At 43.2% G+C, this 24429-nt stretch overlaps 1 protein-coding gene across 1 annotated transcript in view; it reads right to left on the reverse strand.

Annotated features, from left to right (window-relative positions):
* The window catches only part of daam2 (dishevelled associated activator of morphogenesis 2), a 57421-nt gene that overhangs the window by 2678 nt on the left and 30314 nt on the right, over positions 1–24429 (reverse strand). Inside the window, exons 8-25 of the mRNA XM_011490628.3 lie at positions 21891–21994; positions 21271–21337; positions 21048–21165; positions 20820–20952; positions 18478–18536; positions 15762–15946; positions 11734–12045; positions 11351–11458; positions 10704–10733; positions 9170–9276; positions 8201–8285; positions 8008–8114; positions 7384–7472; positions 4736–4904; positions 4412–4519; positions 4111–4171; positions 3846–3977; positions 81–251 (exon numbers count right to left, since the gene is read on the reverse strand). Coding sequence (XP_011488930.1) covers positions 81–251; positions 3846–3977; positions 4111–4171; positions 4412–4519; positions 4736–4904; positions 7384–7472; positions 8008–8114; positions 8201–8285; positions 9170–9276; positions 10704–10733; positions 11351–11458; positions 11734–12045; positions 15762–15946; positions 18478–18536; positions 20820–20952; positions 21048–21165; positions 21271–21337; positions 21891–21994 — 2145 coding nt within the window. The remainder of the gene's footprint in view (positions 1–80; positions 252–3845; positions 3978–4110; positions 4172–4411; positions 4520–4735; positions 4905–7383; positions 7473–8007; positions 8115–8200; positions 8286–9169; positions 9277–10703; positions 10734–11350; positions 11459–11733; positions 12046–15761; positions 15947–18477; positions 18537–20819; positions 20953–21047; positions 21166–21270; positions 21338–21890; positions 21995–24429) is intronic.

Here is a 24429-nt window from a genome sequence, read left to right on the forward strand (position 1 = left end):
AAAAGCGAAACAGTTTTTTTTAGCAAAAAGAACAAGTGTCAGGTGTTTGAGTGAGATGTTCTCAGATTTGAACCTCTGACCATAGTCTCCATTTGCGCTCTCTTTTTTTCCTCTGCTTTGCGACGCTGCATGTTCTCCAGGTCCTGCTGAGCTTCACTGAACGACTGCAGGAAGGCGTCAAAGATCCCAAAGAAGTCGTCAGGCTGGATCCGGCCCTCTTCCTCCCCAAAGTGCTTCAGGGCTTTAGCAAACTGCAAGGAGGAAATACAAGTTTAGTTTTGGACAAAGCTGCATTCTACTGCTCCATCTCATGTTCCCCAGGACTGGAGACGAACTAGAAGACATCCAAAAAGACTTGACGATACAGCAAGTCTTATGCAGGTAATGATACAATATACACATGATATCAAATATGATTATTAGTCAAACACATTCAATATTTATCATAATAATAAAAATAATTTCTACATTCTAAAGTTAGAATTTTTTCAGCCAATCGGTCCACGTAGTAGTAAGGAATTGTTTTTAAAATTGAAGTTATTTACAGATTTGGGGCAAAAAAAGACTTAAAAACTTCCAAACTCAATAACCCAATCTGAAAACAGAGACCAAGCACAGAAAACCCTCAACGTCCCTCAATATGTGGCACCTGCTAGCTTTAGCACCACAGACAGCAAAAGCCCACTGGCTCCCCCATAGAGAGCTGGACACTGGAAAAAGTACAAGACCAAAGCGTAAAGTAACATAAATTAAAGTATAAATACAGTACCCACAAAATTTAGGGATACTGTGATAAAGGAAGTGGATGTTGTATCCAAAGGGTTTGTTTCAGTCCACAGAATATGGGGGATTTTTGAGACAACAGTATTGTGGCGACAGACACGACTCTTTCTGTTTCCCACATCACTGTGTCAGTGTGTCGGACCTATTGGGCCAAACCAAAACTTCTACAAAAAAATCCTTTTCAACGTGGCATTCACGTGTTGCAGATGGCGAGTCTCAAAGCTTCAGCAGCAGACTTCATTCAAACAGACATGAACACGACGTCCGTCGCTTAACCCTTGTGCTATCCTAGGCACTTTAACGTTGGGAGTTGGGTCATCTAGACCCACTAGACAGTGCGCTGAGCTTTTTTCTTCAGTGATTTGTGATCTTTACTGGTGTCCATGGATTACATGAAATCTTTCCACCTTTATCCACCTTTGTCATTGTAGGGATCTCACGTCAATGGGTCATCTAAGATAGAACAAGGGTTAACAGACGAGCAGCTCCTTCTGACCACAGCGCCTGCAGGTTGGTAGTAGACAGTGAGGTGTTGCAGGTGAACCCAGTGAGTCTCAGTGTCATCAGTAGACTTTCATCAAGACTGTGAACTGCTGTCAGAGTTTGTGACAGACACAGGAGTGACCAGAACCTGAGTACCTCTGACCTCTGACACGGTTTAGCAAACGGTAAAACCATAGAAACATTTGTAGGAAATGAAAATAATCCTAAAAACCATCTGGAATCCCACAGAGAGCCTGTACAGGGAGTTTTACACGGGTTTAACGTGTTCCCATCCTCTGGTCCTCATCAGCACACGTGCAGCTGAGTTCCCAAGCAGGTATTGGTTTGATTTACTCAAAGAGATTAGCATTAATATTCTACTGCCTAAAAATCAAAGCATCAGGAACGCCATGAGGGAAAATGAGCAGACAACAGGTTTGAGATGATAAAATCCTGTTGTAGACACAATTTTAATATGAAAAACAACATTTAGCTCCGAGTCAAAAGAACTGCCAGGTTTCTGACCCTCTGAGAATTTTAGGAATTATTTAGTTTGATAAAATGATGAGAAAAAAACGAGCACATAACAGTATCACACTGGAAACCCATCAAAGTGTCTAAACGTCCTGTGGTGATCCATGTCAGCTTCCAGAATTTAAAAACAGATGGTTGTGACTGAGGCGGAGTCAACTGTCAGACTTTGACTAATGACTCCGCCCCTTAATGTCCTTTTGCTGATGGAGGATGTTACTCCAGGTATGAGAGAGCAGGAAGGCCCCCTCATCCCGCTTCATGGAAGTGTGGAAGTATTGGCTCGATACAGACGATACAGGACAAATCAAATTCACACATGAAGAGGAAAAAGACAATTCCATCAACTTTTTGAGCATATCACATCACGCACACCGAAAATAGGGACATAAAAATAAAAGTATACAGGAAACCAACTCACCAATATCTCTTGTGGACAATCGGAACACCCTACCACTGACAAACTATCCGTAGTAAGAACCTTATTTGACGGCTCAGAACTGGTAACAGACGTGGAGGACAAAACGGAAGAGAGGAAACGCATATAAAATGCACTAACCAGGTGTCAGTATCCTCAATGGGCCATAAAAAAGGGATGAGAACAGGTGGAGCAGAGGAGATACAAGGAAGCAGAGTAGAAGAAACGGACAAACAAGACAGAAAACAAAGGAATGGTCACATTGCCGTTCATCAGAGGAATAACAGAACGCATCCAAAGGGCCATGAAAAAACATCACATCACCACCCCAGTTAAACCGTATAAAAAACTCAGGCAACTACTGGTTCACCTTAAAGACAAGATTGAGCAAAATAAGAAATGCAATGTCATTTATGAAATACCATGTCACACCTGCAATAAAACATACATCGGAGTAACAGGACGCACCTTCATCACAAGGAAAACAGAACATCAGAAAGAATGAGAAAAGGAAACAAATAAAATACTAGCAAAAGCCAGACAACAACAGGCAGTTCAAGAAAGCATGAAATCAGCCATAACGGACCACTGCAAACAAAAAAACCACATCATGGACTGGGAAAATACCAAAGTCCTCCTCACTGAAGACAACAGACACCGCAGATGGATCATGGATGGAGATCCGAAAGTGAGCCCACACTTCCACGAACCGAGATGAGGGGGCCTTCCTGCTTTCTAACACCTGGAATCACATCCTCCAGCAGCAAACTGACATCAAGGGGCGGAGTTACCTGTTAAAAGTTTGACAGGTGACTCTGCCTCAGTCACAACCATCTGTTTTTATATACATCACATCCATCTGATGAAGACTCTGATGAAAGCGGAAGTGATTCCACCGAAACATCTAAGGTATGTGACTAGAGCTGCAACAGTGTAGGATTTTTGATCACAGCGGTGATGAACCAGCAGGTTGTGTCGCGCATTCAAGAACGCACACAGCTTGTAATGGAAATGAATACAATGGAATAATTAGAACGCAGTAAATTTGTCTCATTGTCTCAGATGGAAACTTCTGCTGTAGAATGAGGAAATGTGTGTGTGCTGCTGAGACCGCGCGTGTGTGTGTGTGAGTAGAGTGAGCCGTGTGCTTCATGCGGCTCTAAGAGGGATTGAGGGCTGCACGCAGCGCAAGAGGGGAGAGGTGTGGTGCAGGGAGTGAAGGAGAACAGTAATAAAAGGTTTCCCCCAGAAACCCTTGAAGTCTGAACACAGGTCTAGCAGAAAAACTAAAATTATCAGCAAAGATGAATGTGTTTAATGTGTTTATTATAGTTCCAATCACGCACCATATGCAAAACTTAAAAAAAAAAAACAACAACAAAAAAACGTGCTGTGGTGCGGTGATGGGGTTATCGTCCTACCACTATATTTGACAAACACAAACCGTGTCTGAGAAAATACAACTTTAAGAAATCCCTCTGTTCTTTCTCATGATTTTATGTGTGTAATGTACTGGCTTGGCATGAAGTTTAAGGAATTCACCCCCCCCCCCCTCCCCATGGCTATATCAATGTAGACTGTTAGGTTTTCTTCCAGTTGCACATGATCCTAAAGGTATTTAAACCGTTACCTTGTCTTTGGCTTCAGCCAGCTGATCCTCTAGCTCAGAGAAGCTGAAGCCAGCTACGGTGATGAAGTCACCAATGACCGCCAGAAACTTATCCCCACGTTCTTTTGGCCTGCTCTGCTGGTACTGCAACTCCTGAGGGGAAAACAGACCCGAGCTGTGAACCCCTTACTCTAACCGGGTCCCACCACACCAAAACATTACCAGCATTAGTCCAACCAGGAGCTTAGTTAACGGCAGAAGAACCAGGGGGAGGGAGCGAACTCACCACTTCCAGAGCTTTCAGTCCTCTTTTGATACTGTGCACTTCTTTTTCCAGCTCTGTCAAACTGAACAAGCAGAACAAAGAAGCAGCATTAGCTGGCTTTCCCTGTTAGATCGGAAATGTTTGCTTTCTCCTGCACCCTAGAGTCTTCCAGAAGGCCTACCATTAAACGTGTTCTCATTTGTGACCACAAATCTGTGCCGTTGCTAATCCTGAACAGTAGTCTTTGGTCTCCCTAAACTACATGCCCTGACCCTCTAAAGCTTTTCCAACAATTCATAGCTCAGATGGAAAAGTTACTTACTTGACTTTGGCTGCTGCGGGCACATTGCTCAGGTCCTGTTGGACATGCAGGATGTCTGGGTAGTTTTTTTCAAAGATCATAATCAAGTAATGCAGCATGGTGATGTTCCTGTGGAGGTTACAAGTTCAGATGTAATCTCACGCATTTGAATAAGACATTCTGCCGGTTTGGCTTCAGTCAGACTAGACTGACCAACATCCTTTCATGTTGGAGACACTTTTAATGATTTATATGAACGGTCATCTACAAACACATATGCTGCTGGACATTAGAGGACAGCACTATTGTACGTGAAACGCTTGACTACTGACTCATCCAACCCACCTGTCTATGCTGGACTTGGTGTCTGCTATCTTGTTCAGGCTGGACACCCGAAATCCGTACGCATTACCCCGCTGCCCCTTGTTCATGAAGTTGCCGAATGCCAGCACGACCTCAAGGATCTGAGTGAGCCGTTTGCTTCGGACGACTTCCATGGATGCGATCAGAATAGCTGGAAGAAATCAAAGAAGAAGTTATTTATGCCAGTTCAGACTTTTACATCAAACCCAAACTGGCCTCTTGTTACTCTGTTCCACTCTCCTACCATCCATCAGAAGGAGTTTATGTTCTAAAGTACGCCCAGCAGAGATGTAGTTATCTTTTTTCTGATTTTTTTTACTGAAGTCAGATGAAGGAAAATGATAGGGATTGGGAGGGAAGCTGGAAAAGGACGGTAAGGACTGGAGAAACAGGTAAAAACAGAAAAATACACACAACACAGAAGACAGAAGTAAACAACGTTTATCCATTCAACTACAGGACCACTCTCCTCTCCTCTGAGCCCCATAACAGCTGTAATGGCCCCCAGAACACATGGATCCAGAGTCCTGAACCCCTGGAGAATCTGCAACACAACACCCCCAGCAAGCCCAGTGCCATGAAACCTGGGCTAATGGTGACCCAAGAAGGAGTCATGCTCCAAACCCAGGCCTGCACCAGACCAAAGGCTGGCCACCCCCCTGAAGTTCTTCAGGATGCCGAGGTTCGCATTGAATAACAGGTTGAGACCACTACGAGCAGACCAACACTGTACAGTAGGTAGCCAGTCTGATAGTCCTGCGTTGTGGCTGGCAGCGCTGAGGGGAAGGCTGGCCCAGCTTCATGTAGGAGGTGTGAAAAAAGATTCTGAGCCATTAACCAAGGCAGAGGGCCCCAGCCCAGAGCAGCCTGGCTCTTCCACACAAAGCCAGAATGACGAGAGCTTATTTGCTAAGTGAGTCCATGCCTGCCAACTCTAGTACCAAAAACTAACAAATCTGCCCCAAGTCTTGGGTGGGTGCCCAAGGTCCAAATGTACCAATGCCCTGAGACACTTCCATCTTTTTCTTCCAACTACTGGTCTGCCATCCTAGATGGGGAAGGGGGCAGGAGAAGAACAGGGTCGACATTTGAAAATATGTGCATGTGTAAGTTTGTAAGAACAAAGTCACAATGATCAAATTATAGATGCAGGGAAACTTTGGGTGGGAGGGTCTTTGGTACATCTTTTGCAACAATGATACCCCAACCCAAGCCTACCCTAAAAACCCAAAGATGTCTAAAACAAAAGGCCTACAGAGACAGGAAGGATTGACTGAAAGGTGCCTCCAGAGCCCAGGGTTCCCAGCAGTTCTTCAGAGTGCTGGAATTGGAAGCTGTGCTGTTAGAGAGGACTTTTGAAAATAGTAGACACCTCTTTTCATTCCTAGCACCAAAGAAAGAAAATGAAGATTAAAAGGTATTTATTAAGTAGAGCGAAGAAACAATCTGACCAAAGATTTGGAAGAAAGAAAACAAAGACTGTCAGCCAACCGTCAGTACAAATAAAGTCCTCCATGTACTCAATGCGCTCATCAAAACCTAGGAGACTTTTCAAATCAAACAAGGACGTCCTCCATCCTCTCTGCATCTATGACTGACGAGACAGTTCAGTGGCCTTTTCCACTCAATCCTACTGGTGTGAGCTGCGTGGTTATTTCTTCAGTGGCTTTATTCTTTGTCCCATTTTATGAATGCACCTTACATTAATGACTAATTTATCTAAAAACTGAACCAATAAATGCACTTTTCTTTATAGGTTTAGAGCATAAGAAAAGACCCCAATGCCCCCCCCCCACACACACACACCCACTGTTATTGTTGAAACTGGAGGCTTTTACCCATCTTTCTCATTGATTCACTCTCTCACTTTAATAAGAAGCTAAAAACTCCCCCTTTCCAACATCACTCGAATGCTCTGGCCTATTTTATAACTGCTGCTCTGTTTTGAACTGTGTCTCTACTTTTCGTTTGGCAGCAGGGTGATGTTAGTCACCCTGCCTCAGCAGGGTGACTAACATCACCACTGACTCCACCCATCCTACTTTCCCCCTATTCGACCTGCTGCCCTCTGGAAGGAGGTACAGGTCCATCAGAACCAGGACGAACAGACTAAGGAACACACACATTTCCACCAACTACACCCAACTTTGACTTTTTACAAATGCTAAACTACTGACTACTAAACATGTGTGCAATATCTTGTATTCTGTGTAATAACCGGATCTCTGTGCAATAACACACAATATTTATATGCTGCGCTCATAGCAACTCAACTCATTCCATTATACTTTTTCATATGTATATAATATTCAATTGTTTCTGTACATATTGTACATTTTTGTTTAGACATGTGAGTTACAGTATTTTCATTTTTTATTTTATTCTATTTTATTTTCTTCACCACTCCAAGGCTGATGCAATTTCATTGTAGCACCATGTACTCCACTGCCGAACACTGGTGCCAACCTTCCACCAGAGGCAAGGTGGGGTTCAGTGTCTTGCCCAAGGACATTTCCACACATGGGCGGGAATTGAGCCTGCAATCTTCCGATCAGAGGTCGGGCGCCCCACCACTGCACCACGGCTGCCCCACATTTACAGAATAAGATATTTTGGGATGGTGTACTCACCTTCAACTTTGGGCTTTGTTTCAGCAAGACGCTCAGCAAACTTTTTCTTAAAAAATAGAGCCTGTAGCCTCTGCTGGTAGTGGTCAATTCTGTGAAAGAAAGTGGGATGAATGAGGACCAAAAACGCTAATCAAGAAATAACTTCTAGTGAAAACCAATACATCCATCTGTTTTCTATACCCGCTAATACCACCTGGGGTCAAGGGGTTACTGGAGCAAACTCAGCACCCTGGACAGTTTGCCAGTTGTTGTTTTTCACAAAGCAATTTCAGACTGGTTTCTAGAACATGACAATGAGTTCTCTGGACTCAAACGGCCTCCACAGTCATCACAACCCAATAGAGAACCTTTGGTATGTGGTGGAAGGAGAGATCAACATCATGGATATTCAGCTGACAAATCTGCAGCAACTGTGTGATTCTTTCATGTCAAGATGGACCAAAGAGTTAACCTGTTGGTTGATAATAAACCTGACTATAATCTGGAGTCTGACGGGAAACCAGCAAATTTTAATTTATTTAGATTTTTCTCTGCTGACTTTTCATTTTGTAGATCGATAAAACAAAAACCATCAATGGTCACTTGATGCAAAACATGTCCTTAAAATGTTGCATTTCCTTCTACCTGCTCATTTCAAAGAGGAAGCGGTCAGCCCGGGCCATCCTCTCCAACTCATGCTTGTGCTCCTCCAACAGATCCATGTCACTCCTCTCAGGGACAAACTTTAGCAGCTGTAAAGTAGCAAACAACATTTTCTTTCAGCTCTTCATGGATCCAATCGTGCATCATGCACTTCCACAGGTGGACAGAAGCGTACCTGCTCCAACATATCTTTAGACAACTCCTCTCTCTCATCCATCTCCAATATCGCCCTCTTGATTTCTTCATTTGTCATTTTCAACCTGAAAACAAACAGATCCAACACAAATCAATAGAATAAGAGGAAAGTGCTGAACTAGTCAAAGCTTTGTAGTTGATCAGTAATACTTAGTAATACTTTGCTTGGCTCGTTGCCTCTGAAAAAGCCTGTTTTCCTGCATAATTGAGTCGCTTGGTGTTGTTTCAACATCGGAGGTTTGGGTTTTTGACTGCAACACTTCCATTACGACCTTTTCTGACCAAATATCAAATGGACGAACCTTGGCCCTTGTGGTTATGGGTAACTGTGGTCGACATCTTCTGAATTCAAAGGGTAATAAGCTTTCTTTCATCTGCTGCACAACGTTTTAAAATCTTGCTATGACAAGAAACTGTCCTTCAAAACCTCACCTTGGCAGCAGCTTGGCTAGCCCTAAGCTCGTTTTAATCCTCCTGTGCAGCTGTTTTCTGTTTCAGTTCTTTCAAACTGGCTTTCAACATACGTTGGACATTCTACCTGTTTGGTAAAAATGGTTGATCACACACCTGATTATAATCCTAAAAATCCCTGACTTTGTGCTATTGAAGCTGGTCTGAATTTGAGGTCAATTTTTCTTTGTTTGTTCACTTTTCATGTTGTAAATTGATCAATCAAACTATAACTGTGTTTCTTAAAGCATTCTTTGTTTACATTTTCTTCACTTCTAAATCTTTTGCTCGTTAATATACATGTTTTAATCTTGTTTTTCTGATGTGAATCCCATTAAGGGGGTTTACTGACAATCATTCCAGGTGAGGCTGCCTCTGATTGGTAGTTTGGATGATTGGAAGTTGATCAAAACGCTGTTTTCTTTTTTCAACAGGTCCAGACTGAGTTTTGGTCCTAAAGGCTGTGAAGATGCTAATTCCTTTCATGACGAGGGCTTACTTTGAAAGCAGGATGACACAATTTTGTGCACGTCTTCCATCGATCACGGACAATTCTCTTATTTTCCGTGAATTGGTGTATATGTCATCCAAAGAGCCGGTGTCTTTCTGTATAGATAAGAAAATAAATCATTAAGTTTACAGCATATCAAGTTTGACATGTTAACATTAGTTTGATAGGCTGCATTACAACAGACGGGTTAGCACTTTGGCCTCACAGTGAGAAGGCCCTGGTTGACCTCGGTGTGGAGTTTGCATGTTCTCACCAGGCATGCATGGGCTTTGTTTTGGGCCCGGCTGCCTCCCACAGACCAAAAAAATGCTTTATAGTTTGATTGATGTCTCTAAATTGTCCCTCAGTGTGCATGAGAGGGTGCGAGTGTGGTCCTTGAACAGACTGGCGACCTGTTCAGGGTGGACCCCGCCTTCCCCAACAGAACCTGGTCTGCTTCAACAGCTCTGTGCAAGCAGGTCACGAAAATGGATGGATGGAGGGATGGGTGCGATGCCACACACAAAAAAGGTCCAGTTTGTATTACAGGACGCACCTGCCGGGTGAATACTCAACTATGATTGGCTGTTGGGTGTGCATTAAAAAGTGATAATATACAGTGATAATGCACGCCTAAAAAAGAATTACCTGCAGTCGAGGTCGGTGACGGTTCACGTAACAGATTGTCCGCTATTTGTGAACAAAGCGATCCAAACCGAGCATATAACAAGAATAAAGTACTAAAAACAAATTGAATATTAATTTCTTTTGTAAGTGAGCATGGTAAAATGGAATTAATGGCCTTCGAAGTATGCATTATCAGAATTAACGCACTTAGAGGTAACAGTTAAGGCTTCCACTTTGTGTGTTCATTTCTGATAATGCCTACTTCGTCGGCCATTACCCCTTACTTAATTCACACCCTGCAGCCAATCAAAATCGAGTGTCCACCCGGATTATGGTATACAAGTACTAAATGCAATCCGTAATTTAACAATCAATTGAGTAGTATTCTAATTGTTAATTCATCTATCTTTCAGACCTGCTCAGTCCCTTCTGGGGCCTCTGGTTTTTGGAGCCTATCCCAGCTAATGTTGGACAAGGGCGTAATTTGTGAACTGAAGTGTTCAGAGCAGTTATTTTGGGTGTTTAGCTACAAATAAATCACATTAATGACAGACATTAATTTAAGCTTAGGGCACCTGTGGTGCAGGGGTCGCACAGTTGATGTCCAGTGGGAGGATTAAGGGTGACGTTGCCATCCTGCTGGAGTGTTTCAGTGTCCAGGACCCCTTATTGGTGGTCTAATTAGTGCCTTGCTTGGCAGCAGAGCCCCTATTAGTATGTGAGTGTCTGTGTGCATGATTGAATGGGATCGATCAAGGTAGAAAAGCTTCATACTTGCATACACGATGGACCAAAGTGTTACCCATACACTTGAATGACGAGAATAGAAAATGCCAGTAATTGTGCATGTTTGGGTTGCTGCTGCATAACAGGAGACAGAGGCAAAGAAATCATGAAGCTGATATCTTGAACTAACCTGTTTGAAGGACTGGTTCGTCAACAGGTCCTGGTCAGGCAGTTGATGAGTACAGAGACATCAAACACAGAGAATACGAGCAAAGATTAGTACCTAAAGGAAGAACTCAAGAAACTGAAAGCCCTTGAAAAGCAAAACCCAGAAGAGATTGCATTAGAAAGATCCCTTAAGTTTGCTTATCAGGAGGTCATGAAGCACACATTAAAAGCTGAAACATAACTTGTTTCAGATATGATACTTTATACGCTCTTGAACTGATATGGCTATTTCATTTAGAGTCCCATTTAGTGTGAACAGAAAAGCAGCTCTGCAAAAATAAAATCTGTCTGCAATTATTTGAAATGAGCCATTACTCTTTAATAAAAGCCTGTAAAGAAACCGTCAACGTTTTCCTGTCAAAGCACAGCTGTAAACGACTACAAGAATTAGAACATCAGCAGCAGAGAAACTCCTGATGATCACCTGAACTGGTTGAAAAAGTAAATGCTCTGTAGGTGCAGGGAAAGCTTTAGCTCTGCTTTTGCCTTTCAGGGACTTCTAGACATCCCCACCCACTCCAAAGTGCACAAGGCTTCAAGTTCTGAATGAACAGTTACATTTGCCACATGGTACTCAAACATACAGTATGCCACCCCGTTATTGCAGACCTGTTGTCTCTGATATGCCGAGAACATCTTCTCTATGTCCTTCAGGTCAAGAATCTCAAAAGCTTTTAGGTCATCAATGTCATTCCAAATGGTACCATAAATCATATTCTGAAAGAAAGAGAAACACACACAAACCAATAATGACCAAAAATAGAACGCTTTGTTTGCATATTGATGTTGATTCCTATTTTCTAAAGAATTTCTGGTTAGGGTTAAACTTTGCAGATGTGACCTGATACAACGAATATTTTAGATATCAGATGAAGAAAGCTTTTGTGTTAACTGCACAATCACAAATTTGATGCCATTTTAGCTAACCACCATTGCAAATGAATGAAGCAGATACAGTAGATTTTCCAAAGGGGTTTGAACAATGTTCTCACCTCTCCAAGTTTGGTCCAGTTGAAGGATTTGAGCGGGTGAGAAGGCTGGGGGACGGACTTTGAGCGTGGTGTGTTACCAGACATAAACGGCAAAGGCATCAAAGGAGGTACGCTTCCAAAAACAGGAGGAGCGCCAGGCGGTGGAGGGGGTGCTCCAGGTGGAGGAGGGGGTGCTCCAGGTGGAGGAGGAGGTGGAGGAGCAGGGCAGCTGAATGGCAGAAGTGATGGCATGCCACCCATCATCTGTTGCTGAGGTGGAGCCATGGGGGCGCCAGGTGGGGGTGGAGGTGATGCAAATACATTTAGACTATGCTGGAAGACAAAACATGAAAGGGATTTCCCTTAAAAACTTCTTACACCAATACTTTACTCTGTTAGTCTTGCCTAATATTTGCAGAGATGATTGGCGGCTGAAACTCCAGATGCAGGAATTAGATTTGACTTGTGCATGGATATGAACTAAAATGTATTTTATTTAAAAACCTCTCTCAGAAAAGGAAATGGAATCTGCCTGCTTCATTTTTATGGGAACCAAGCAAAGTGGGGGGAGGGGGTGGCGCATAAGACGGGCTTGATTTTATGGATTACCATGAATCTGTTTTGGTTTTGAATAGAGTAAGAATAGAATAGAATAGAGTAAGATGTTTTCTAGCTGCCCACTGGAATGTCTTCTGTTAACCCACCTCCACCTGCTCTCACTACACATCACAGTGTCATCTGCAATCATCATGCTCCACAGATCATCTCTCAGTCTGTCCATCACCACAGCAAACAAGGAGCTCAAAGCTGATCCTTGGTGCAGTCCAGCCTCCGCCTTAAACACTTCTGTCACACCTACAGCACACCTGACAGTCAGCACTGCAACGCTGCATCTCAGTTTTCACACACGCAGAAGTAAACATGCATCTCACCACTCATCGCCACGGCAACAGCCTTTTTTTTAGAGCATTGTGCATGTCCCTCTGATCCATCAGGTCGCTGAATTAGAATCCTTTGCTGTGAAGTTCAGCAGATCTTTCCTTTGCCTTCAGCATTTGGACTACAGCTTTGCGCAGTGTACGCGGTGCATTTGCACAGCCTCACTCGTTCTTTTGAGCTCATTATCAACTGAAATTCAGGTTTTGTCATGGTACCAGTAGCATCTTGGCTCAGAGTACTAATCCCAAGTTAAAACTAAGGCTGAATCCAAATTCCTCCCCTACCCCTCTGGCTCCTCCCTATTGCCTCGATTGTGGCAGTTTTTGAAGCTGTAGTGGTGTCCGAAAGAGTCTTTACTTAAGGATGATCCGTAGCAACTTAGCGCAGGGTATCCCTCCGCTGGGAGGAAGAACGGCGCAGAGCTTGTAACACGGAGGAGAAACGCATTTCTTCACGAAGGTGTGCTCTGAAGACCAGACGTTTACATTTAAATGTAAAAAATGACTTTTTATTTTAGCGTGTCACTAACACGTGTGGTATCAGGGCTCCAGACTAACTTTTTTCACTAGGAGCACAGTGGCCCCTAACTGAAAATTTTAGGGGCACAACCAGAAAATTTAGGGTCGCATACCGTACATCAACTTGCTAACCAAATCTACTAATTTCCACTGTATTACTAATAAATACTTTAATAATAGATGTAGAAATTACAATGTGCTGTTTCAAATTCAGTGTCACATTTTATTCTGCACTTTTGAAGATGCAACAAGAAGGTAAACTGACAGCAGCATCGCTGTCATGACAGTACAAATAAGTAAAGAAAACGGATGGAAATTTATCTTTGTGAAACCAAATAGGTGCAGCCAAGATGCACAATAAGCGTGTTTGAGATCACCCAGGTGAACTCAACGCTGTGCAGATCACCTGGTGTGTGACATATATTTTTGTTTTTGCTCCAACATCAACTGTCAATCATCACAAAAATATCGCGAAAAAGGGGTGGGAGCAAGGGGCAAACCTACCCGGACACAGCTGGAAACTGAACTGACTGAAAGCTGCCCTACAGACTACAAAACAATGCATTATGGGACATGTGTCCTGATGGTTTTGTAGTGGAGTGATTAATTAAAATAATTTAAAATACCAATTCATTAAAAAAGGCTACATACATCAAAACATTAAAATAATCATAAAATATATAATAACACAGATCATACTAAGGGGGAGAAGAATATTAAAACTAAATTGAATGTTAAGGACAACTCCAATTTCCTTTTCTCTTTCAGTCTTGCTGCAGATTCGCTTTCATCTCACAGCCCCCCCCCCCCCCCCCCCCTGGTCTCCCCAATGATCCAGGCGAGGTGCCGGTTCATCTCAAACACGTCTATCGTTGCATTTTCCCCACGTATTTTCAGTGTGTCTAAAACTAATGTTGTTTTTGCTCGAGCGTGTTTAAAGTTCAAGCCCCGTTAGCTGTCACGCATGTAGGTGTGGGACATTTATTCTCCTCAGATGACCCGACTCCCGCGGGAGCGGTGTGCTGCCGTAACGGCATAAACGCTTTGATGCGCCGCCGTAACCGTAACCAAAACCTAAACCTTCATCCGGTTCTGTGCGGCCCAGAGAAAAGTTCAGCACGGGCTGCATGTATTTAGAAAATTACGAGCGAATAAATACGTTCTAAAGGAAAGTAAGGAACTCCTTAATGTGGTCCGGGGAGGGAGGGGGCTGTCAGGTTTCCTGCTTTCAAGCCCGGTCATTGTCCCGCCCCCAAGAGTCATATACCCCACTGTGATTGGTTGCTATGTCAGCTCCGCGCACGACAATGAAAAAGTGTCATTCATACAAACTGGCGGGCTGCAGTAACATTAAACCTTCATATTAAGGCGGGAACCGCAAAATATCATCTTGGGGGCCGCAAATAGCCTGCGGGCCGCGAGTTTGAGACCCCTGCTGTACACTCTGGCACTGGTACACTAGCCGCAGGTCGGAAGAACGAATCAATAGTTCGCTTACCCATAGTTCAGACGCACATATCAGATTGTGATATTTGTCTCCGTTTCCTTCCCACAGATGTTTACGCGCACTCGATTATCTCTAGGCCCCTCCCCCTACACGCATTTTAGCCACTCCCAGTGGCTTTCCCTATTCTTCTCTCACGCAGTGGCCGCCTCACAGACAGGTATCACGCGAGTGTGTACGTGCTCGCGTTTCATGAGTATGTGCGCGAGTGCGTGTGTCTGCCTGTGTCCGTGTGGGCTTGCGTCTCATTGATTATTTCATTGATCATTGACGTGCCCCTTCCACATTTAATGTATAAAAAAATACGTAGGGTGAGGGAGGCAAATTTACTGGTCGCGCATGTGCGACTGGATGTAAAATTCAGTCGCACACTCTCAAATTTTGGTCGCAAAATGCGACCAATTGCTCGCAGTCTGGAGCCCTGGGTATCTTTGTCTGCTTTATGCTCTCTCATTACTAATAACTCATCTTTTCTGTTCTATAGCAGATGTTAAGGATGGATTTTCTGTTTTCATCGTCGCTGGCTGCATCTTTGCCTGTCTGGTGACTCTCTGCTCATCTGCTTTCTGGTCTCTCTGCTGCTGCAGTCAGAAACTTTTTTCTGTTTATCCTGTAACAGATGCTTCCTCCTATCGTACTGCTGTAGTTAGTAACCTTAATGCTCTTCTAAAAACAGATCATTTCATGCTTTGAGTTTTTTGTCTGTCCTGTCCTCTCAGACACTAACCAGTCCTAGCAGATGCTTAACCATACTGTCTCCAAACAAGACAGCTAGACAAATTAGCTGTTATTGCTAGAAGTGACCTCCTGAATCTTATGTTTAAAGTAGTTTTCCTCTCAACTGTAGACTCTTGCTTGGCACACCGCAGACATTGCACCCCAAATCCTTTAATGCAACGTGTTGGTCGCCCGTACAACCTGTTTTTTTACGCTGAAGACCATCTTGTTTGAATGATTTGAGCCGAATGGAATTACTAATCACTGCTGTTTGTAGCCTACTGTGAGGAACTTTAAGACACCGTTTGTGAACTGGTGCTTTAAAACATATTAAATTGAATAATTCAGTACAGAAAGGTTTCAGGACTTACTGTTGTGTCATTGACACGAGATGACAGGTCCAGAACTTGCTGCCTGGCAGAGCGCAGCTCTATGCCTTCACGTTGCAACTTGTCCTTCATCTTATTCAAAGTCTTCATCATCTCCTCCTTTTCTTGAGTCTTAGTATGACACTCTCGCTCTTTCCTGTCCAGTTTAGCTTGTAATTCTGCGTGTTCTGAAAGGAAAAAGATAATAAACAACAATGTGAGTGACAGTTGCAGTGCTTCTGATGCTGCTCAGTTTTTGTTATATATAATATTTACATTTTGGTAAGCTAACATTTCTTATTTATAGATATGGGCTACCTTAGAACTAAAGGAGGGTTCATTTATTTTATTGACAATTCTAAAAAAAAGCATAATAAAATGCATTGAAACAAGTGAGACTGAAAGCTTAGTGGCATAAAAACCCATCGGTGCTCCCTTCTCTTGTACATGGCAGCAGAGGTGGATGGAAAACATACCGCCCTATCAATCACATGCATTCTTCTCAGATGCTCACTCAAATCCAAGACTGTCTGAGACTGGAGCCATACTAAAATGTGTACAAACAAAAATTGTTTAGATGACATTGGGGCACCGCCATGACAGATCAACACCTGTGTCAGCGTGTTGTTGGTCAATCTTGTTGAAATGTCTTTTCATAAATAGATGCAGTGCTGACTTTCTGTGTGTTTTCTGTGTGTGGCCTTTTCTATTGCCCAGGATTTGGGCTTGCAAGGGAGCACCTGACAGTCAGGGCTCCTCCCACAAGCCCCGATCAGGTCCAGCGCGAAAACAGGACGTGGGATCACTCTCCTGTGGCCTACCACTTGCAGAAGAGTGCAATGTGGTTTGGGTCGCAGTTGAAGGCCCAAAAATCAGTCATGGAAGTTGGCTTTAGGGACATAGAACATCCTCTTTGGGGGGGGAAGAAGTCTGAGCTTGTGCTAGAGGTTGAGCACAACAGAGTAAATACAGTTGAGCTCTCTAAACACAGCCTGGGTCCTGAAACTCAAACCCTCTGGCGGGGTTAGACTCTCTACTATTCCTGAGTCAAGAGGCAGCAGGCTGATGAGGGCTTACTCGTGAGCCTCCAGCTCAGCCACCAAGTTTTGGAAATCCCCCCGGTAGACAAGAGGTTCGTGTATCTCCACCTGTGGTTTGGGCTTACGGGTCAAACAGGAGTTTGGAGTACTCTGCCTTCTTGGTGTCTCTTGGAGAAGGACTGGAAAGTGCCCCAACGGGAGACTCCAAAGTACTCCTGGGGGACTTCAATGCCCACATGGACAACAACAATTGCACCTGGAGGGGCATTATTAGTAGAAATGTCCTCCCTGATCTTAACCCAAGCGGTGTTTTGTCGTTGGACTTCTGTGCTCGTCATAGTTTGTCGATAATGAACACCATGACCATGTTTTCTACCTCTATTGTCTTTGTTGCTGTTTGGATCTGTGGTTGCAAGGTCTCTGGTGCCTGTCATAGTGGCAACACCTACACCAGGAAGTAAGGGATGTCGTCAAGCTGAAGAAGGCATCCTACCAAGCCTGGCTGGCTTGTGTAAATCCAGAGGCAGCTGACAGGTACCAAGCAGTCTAAGGAAGCTGCAGCTGTTGCAGAGGAAAAAAACTCCTGGGAGTAGTTCGGTAACGCCATGGAGAAGGACAATCGGTTGGTTTCAAAGAGGTTCTGGGAAACCATACGGCACCTCAAGAGAGGGAAGAAGTTTTCTGCAGGCACCGTTTTCACTGCAGGTTGGAAGTTGTTGACTTCGACAGGGGACATTATCAGACAGGATCTCCTTAGTCTTGCTGACACGCCTCCTCTTGAGGAAGCATAGGCGAAAGACTTTGGGGTGGGGCTGTCCATCACCCAAGCTGAAGTCATCGGGGTCATTGAAAAGCTCCTCGGTGGCGAGGCTCCGGAAGTGGATGAAGTCTGCCCTGAGTACCTTAAGTTTCTGGATGCTGTGGGAGTGTCTTGGCTGACACGACCATGACACGCAGCATTGCGTGGCAGTCGGGAACTGTACCACTGCACTGGCAGACAGGGGTGATGGTTTTCCTTTTCAAGAACGGGGATCAGAGGGTGTGTTCCAACTACCAGGGAATCACTCTGCCTCCCTTGGAAATTCTATGCCAGGGTACTGGAGAGGAGAGTCTGTCCAGTAGTGGAACTTCAGATCCAGGAACAACTGGGCGGTTCCGTCCTGGTCGGGGACCAGCTCTACACCCTCTTTAGGGTGCAGGAGGGTTCGTGGGCATTCCCTCATCTAAACCATTTAATCCAAGCATGTCAAAAGCATGTGGGCCAAATGTGGCCCAAATGCTCTTTGCAGATGATGTTGTCCTGTTAGCTTCATCAAGCCATGACCTACGGCGTGCATTGGGGCGGTTTGTGGCTGGGATGAGAGTCAGCACTGCTAAGGCCATGGTTCCGGCTAGTTTGTCCTCTCCGGGTGGGTGGAGTGCTCCTGCCCCAGATGGAGGAGTTTAAGTACAGTACAGGGTGAGATGCTTGGTCACCTAGAGAGCTTGGGGTGACCCCTCTTAAAGTGGAGAGGAGTCAGTGAGGAGATTACATCTCTAAACTCGTCTGGAAACGCCTCAGGGTCCCCCAGAGGAGTTAGGGGAAGTGGTTGGGGAGAGGGGTGCCTGAGAATGATTGATTAGACTGCTGCCCCACGACCCCCTTCCAGATGAGCAGAAAAAAAAGATAAAATCCATACCTTTCCTGAACTTCTCTGCCTGCTCTCGCCACAGTTTAACCTCATTTTCATTGACCAACCTGCCAAGCAAAAAGACTAAATTAATCACAGGAACAGTAATGGCTTCACAAAATGTGTTTACACACAGGAGTTTACTGCTGTTTAACAGTAAAGCCAGGCTTTAGATGAAATAAAAACTCAGGAACAAACCGAGAATGATCAGACACTAATCCTAATCACTAATTGGTGACAGAAACTCATATTTATTCCCAACGTTGCCCCAAACAGAGACACTTTGTTCTTCATTGATTCTAAAATTAAAATTCATGAGCACAACTCAAGAAAGACTTGAGTTATTAACCCTTGGACTTGGTTTACCTTGAGGTTAAACTGGTGTGAAGAAAAAAAGTATTGTGTACAAATGGATTAACAGTCTAATTCAACTTAAATGTAATATAATAATGAGAAATACAGCCATGGTACGATATAATGTACGTATGTGGCATTTTTAGGTCATAACAGAAAAGTGAAAGATTGTGTACCACTCAGAGCCATAGCTAGAAAGAACAGATACATAGTATTACTGTATTTTCACGACTATAGGGCGTACTGGGTCATAGGGCGCAGTTTCAGTGATGGGTGATATCTCTGTATGTAGCAAACACTAAAGGCGCACCAGGTTTAGAGCGTGGGCACGTTAACACATACCGGTAAAACATAAATGCTAGTGTGTGTCTGAAGGGACACACACTAGCAAGGAAGGCAGCAGGAGCAAAACTGAGTTGGTTATGATTTATTTTTTTAGTCATCAATCAGCATCCAAAAATCCATCAAAGTCCTTTCTGTATGAAATGAGCAGCTGGGCTAAATTTCTATCAAACACGCCAGGTTCCCTTTCGTCATTGTCAGAGTTTGCAGCTCCTCATCAATGACGTCGGCTTTTGCGAAAGCTCGGAGAACAGTGCAAGCAGACACGTTTGCCCAAGCTTCTACAATCCATTCACAAAGTGTGGTGTAACTCGCCCGGCGCTGCCTCCTAGTCTTAGTGTGTTCGCCATCCGTCATCCATTGCTCCCATGCCATTCGCAACATTACTTTGAATGCCATGTTCACGCCAATGTCCAGCGGTTTGAGTTATTTCGTCAAGCCTCCCGGAGTGACAGAAAGCTCCGAGTTCATTTGCTCCACTTGTTTTTTCACAGCATCTGCGAGTCACAGATTAACAGAGACGGTGACGCGTGGAAAAAACCATCTGGTCTCTTTACACAAACCTCACTCAGCCACACTTCTTTTCTCCGTTCTCATGCCGTCTTCTTCTACGTCCTCTGCTGAAGTCCCACAACAACACATTAGCCGCACCGCCTCAAACGGCGCCCCCAACATTTTGGAGAAAATTTAAGATTTTTAAGTGCACCTTATGGTCATGAAAATACGGTAATAGTCTTTAATTACTTAAGTAATCTATAAGGCAATTATCAATCAGTTCTGAAAAGCAACCCATCTCCTAAACACATCCAGACTTAATTATAAAAAAAATTTTTTTATACACATAGAATCATCGGAAAGAGCTCAAACTGTCTCTTCTTTATTTTATTATCAAATAAATACATGCACATCATCGGGGAAGGTAAATGTGTGAATCTGTTAGGGTTACAGTTTCCTGACTCGTGTTTAGTAGACAAGAGAAGAGAGAAAAAAAGACGTGGGGCAGAGCTACTTAAGGTCTAAGGCTTGGAGCAGTAAGCTAGTGGATAGTCATAAAACCATCAGAAATATGTTTTCTTTGAAGGTTCTCTATTATTGTTACTCAGTAAAAAATACATGTCCCAAAGTTTTAACTCTGAAAAGTATGACCTCATCTTAGCCAGGATGAATGAACAAGTAGGTTTACATGGAACCATCTCTTTTGGGATGAGTCCTTTGGAATCAGGTGAAAATTCTGTCAGACAAGTAAACCTAGTTGTAGTTTTGACCATGAACTGTTCCACACACCAAATGCTATTGAAGTTTGCACCTACAATTTAGACAGCTTACAAGAAAACCATGAAGTCGCTGCTTCTGTGCGGATCAGTGAAGCAACAGTCCAAACGGAAGACCACAGTTTGAGGTTAATACCGACTCAAGACAGTAGACTGGTGAATTGACTCCTACTACAGATGGATGCAGCTGCTTCTTTCTAGTTGATCAACTAGATCAACTCCATGGAAATTTCCATGGAATTGAATGTATCTGAATGAGTATTAAGCTAATTTTGTAGATACAGTCAGGACTGAGTTGTCATGGCGCTCTAATGCAGAGAATCGTAGAAATGAGGGCTTACATGCTCTGTGGCCACTGCTCTGTTTCATATAAATGCAACTCACATGCGAATGATGTTTTTAATATTGAAGTTGTCCAAAGGTGCAGCATCGGGGTCCTCTCCCATGTCGTCCTGCATGACTATTTGCTGGAGGATTTTGTCTAAAAGCTGCCAGTACTGCAGACTCCCGCGTCTATCTGAAAAGGCAGACCGAGGAAGGCTTAAAGCTACTTTCTCCAACCCCACTTACTAATGTGACACACATCAAAAATGACACTTTACATGGACTTACATGGAATCTGAAGGCAGTGCTGAAGGAGGGAAAGGAGATGTGGGTAGGCTTCTGTGTGGCTCAGTTTCTTTTTGATCACTTCAAACATGGTACCTGCACTTTTTGTGTTAACGTGGGTCTGTAAGCAAAGAACAAAGACGGGTTCTTAAAGAGGACTACAAACACCAAAAGCTTTTTCATAATTTTACGGATTTGTTTTCCATCTAAGAGTAGATGTACCTACCATATCAAATCTCTTTGCCAGTTCTGAGTCATCTTCATTCCGTACCATCTCAAAGAAGTCCAAATGCCTTATCATGGAAAAAGAACAGCTTTCTTTTAACTATACGGCACCATGACGTGACAATGAATGTAAGACAAAACAAGTCAAGTCAAGACAAGATAAGATAAGACAAGAAAAGCCTCTACTGTCACTGTCTGTATGTAGTTTTGTTTGTTTGTTTTTTCCTTTATTTTCTCATTTCAAAGAACTGAGATAGATATTTAGAAGTGATTTAAAGCTCCAACTGAGTGTCACCCTGAATGAATGGATCTTGATCTGCAATAGGATTTACTAGTAATATTTGAAAACATATTGTTCTAATGTGTTTTTTTAATTGACAAAATAATGCAAACAAAAAGAAAGATGTCATTGAAACAGGAGTGAAATTGAAGATTAGAGTAACTGTAACTCAAGCATGCATAACAAACAAACAGCACACAGAAAAATTCCCATTTGAATTCAATGTGAAATCACAGTGACATCATAAAAAAATACCATAAAAAAGTTACTTTGTGTGATGTTGACAGTTTAAAACATTCCAGCCGCGCATTGTAGGAGTAACTGCACGCACGACCACTCACCTGTCCAGAGTAGCATTTTCATGCCCTCGAAGCTTATCGATCACCGGCTGAATGCCCAACATCAGGAACTCATACCTTAGGTGGAGCCGAAACTCCAGGCTGTCCTGTAAGATGGGGAGAAAAAGAAACACAACAAAAAGTAGTCACCAGCAAAACAAACAAAAACAAGACAGATTGCTTTTCCTGTAGAGCTGCATTTAATTAGATTATTGCAAGAAAATGTTGCTTAGCGGAAAAAAGTATCAAAAAGGTCATCTGGACCTTTTTTTTTTTTACTTGGCGTCTCAGGAAAAGGAGTTGGACTTGATGATGACGATTAAGTGACCAACACAAAGACACGAGCGGCTTTGGGTCACATAGTCCTGAGAGTTATATAAGTTGTTTTGGGAGTCTTTTGTCCTGAACTGAGAGGGTGGGGGGCACTTTATCATCCCCTGCCTGATGAGCCCCTCAAACACGAGACAAAATGCCTTCAACTGCAAAAGCTCAGTCTAGAGGACCTTCCCTAAACTATTTCTGCTACAGCACCTCCCTGAGTCTTTACAGCTAAGAGGCTGCTTTGTAATACATTATAGTGCTACAGCTCCATAAACTGAGAAACCAGCAGAAAAGCAAAATAATCTGTCAATAAATGACTAACATGAAAAATGCTGAAATGAGCTTATTTAGTCAAATAAAATCAAGTGCTCACTGAGCTAAAGTATTTTATGGAAAGCTAAAATTAACTGGACGATCTAAAATAATACATTTAAGTAGGGGGGAAATAGATTTTTGCTTTAGGCAGCACCGCACAAAATTGTGATAACACACATCTTTTATCTGCAGTGGTAGTAGATAAATACATCTGAATAAATCTCGATTATAAATGAAAAATAGAGAAAGATGTTTGTGGAAAATATATTTTAACTGATTATTGTGCTAAAGAACCCAACATACTTAAGATATAGTCAGACTGGAAAAGTCTGTTGGTTCGGATCCTGAACCTTGCGCTTGGTCTTTATTCAGACTGACTTCTGATTACAACCAAAGCTTGTAAACCATGTGACTAAAAATCCCTTTAGTCATTGGCCAGGAATTACGAGTGCGGGGAAAAGCAACTAAAGAAAGAATAATGGAATGCCTGCACTTTGCAGTCATTGTCAGTATAGTTCACTGTTTCAAACTCTATTTTTCTCAAACCAATTATGACAACATTTCCAGGAGTTGCTGGGTCTCATTGTTTCTTCACCTTTGTCTGTGGTTTATGGTGGGAACATTTCTACTCTTTTTTCATCACATGACCACCGGCTATGGTGGCCATTTGGTTCAGTTGTTCCCCCCAGAGCATGGAGCGTATTCAGACTGAAGAATCTCAGAGCGAACTGAAGCTTCGTCCAATTGGAAACCAACCAAACCACCTGAAAATTTGTTCTGGATTATTGGGGGAAACAAACTCTGGTTCACTTTAAGCGAACCAAATGTGTCCAGTCTGAATACAGCCTGAATTAAGATAAAGATCTGACTTCTTCCTCTCCACATTGAAGCTTGTCAGGATCAAGGGCTGATCGATAAGGCCTCTTTGGGTTGGTTGCTCATGCTCTGCTAAATGTTCTTATGAATAACCTCTCCACCACTGCAGTTATAAACAGACTCCATGGTGGGAGACCTGATCTCAATCCCATCATCTGCTCAGCCTGGTCTGCTTCCACAGAACGTTTTCCTGGGCAGGTTATTCAGGCTCTCACTGTGCTTCACATAGTTGGTCATGATCTCAAGGGCTTTTGGAATGGGGGTTTTTCTGTTCTGGAGAAAAGTCTCTATTGACACAGAGTACAACTTAGACAGCAGTTCACTGACATTTGCCCTCTTTTTTTTCCAACTTGTCCTGTCCAACAGCTAAGAAAACAGATGAGAGCGGAAAGCCTCTTGTGTTGGACATATTTTACTTTTACAACAGGGGTTATGAATCTTTTCACAGTAGGTATATATTTGAATAAACCTCTTTTGTAACTTAGGCTAAACTTTATTCATCTTACTTATATTTGTAACATTTAGTGTTGGACCGGACGGAAAAGAAAAGAAGGGAAGAAGAGAGAGGGATGTGTGTGTGTGTGTGTGTGGGGGGGGGGGGGGGGGGGTTCTGGAAGGGGGGGGTTAAACCATGAGGCAGCATGAAGTTTGGATGTTTATAATCATTACGGTCAGGTTTAGAAGTAATACAAATCTAAAAGGGGCGGGGCCTGTTCACACACACACATGCACAGGCTCCAAAAATGTTCACATACAATCATGTCTACATGTACACAATACAACTAATGTTCACACATGCATATTTGTGCCTTCAGACCAACACATGTGAAACATTTCATTCAGTCACGCAAACTATTTGTCTAAAGGTGAGCTAACACCTTATTAACACCAAGCTCCAGTCTATGTTTCACAGAGAACAATGGATGGAAAATGATCTTTTAGCAGCTTCCAGCATCTGACTTCATCCCCAGCATCACACTGAGCCGTCACTGGAAAACTAGATCAGTAGTTCCTGTAGAGGCTGAGTGGT

This window comes from Oryzias latipes, chromosome 22 (genome assembly GCF_002234675.1).
Source record: "Oryzias latipes chromosome 22, ASM223467v1".
Taxonomy (NCBI): Eukaryota; Metazoa; Chordata; class Actinopteri; order Beloniformes; family Adrianichthyidae; genus Oryzias; species Oryzias latipes.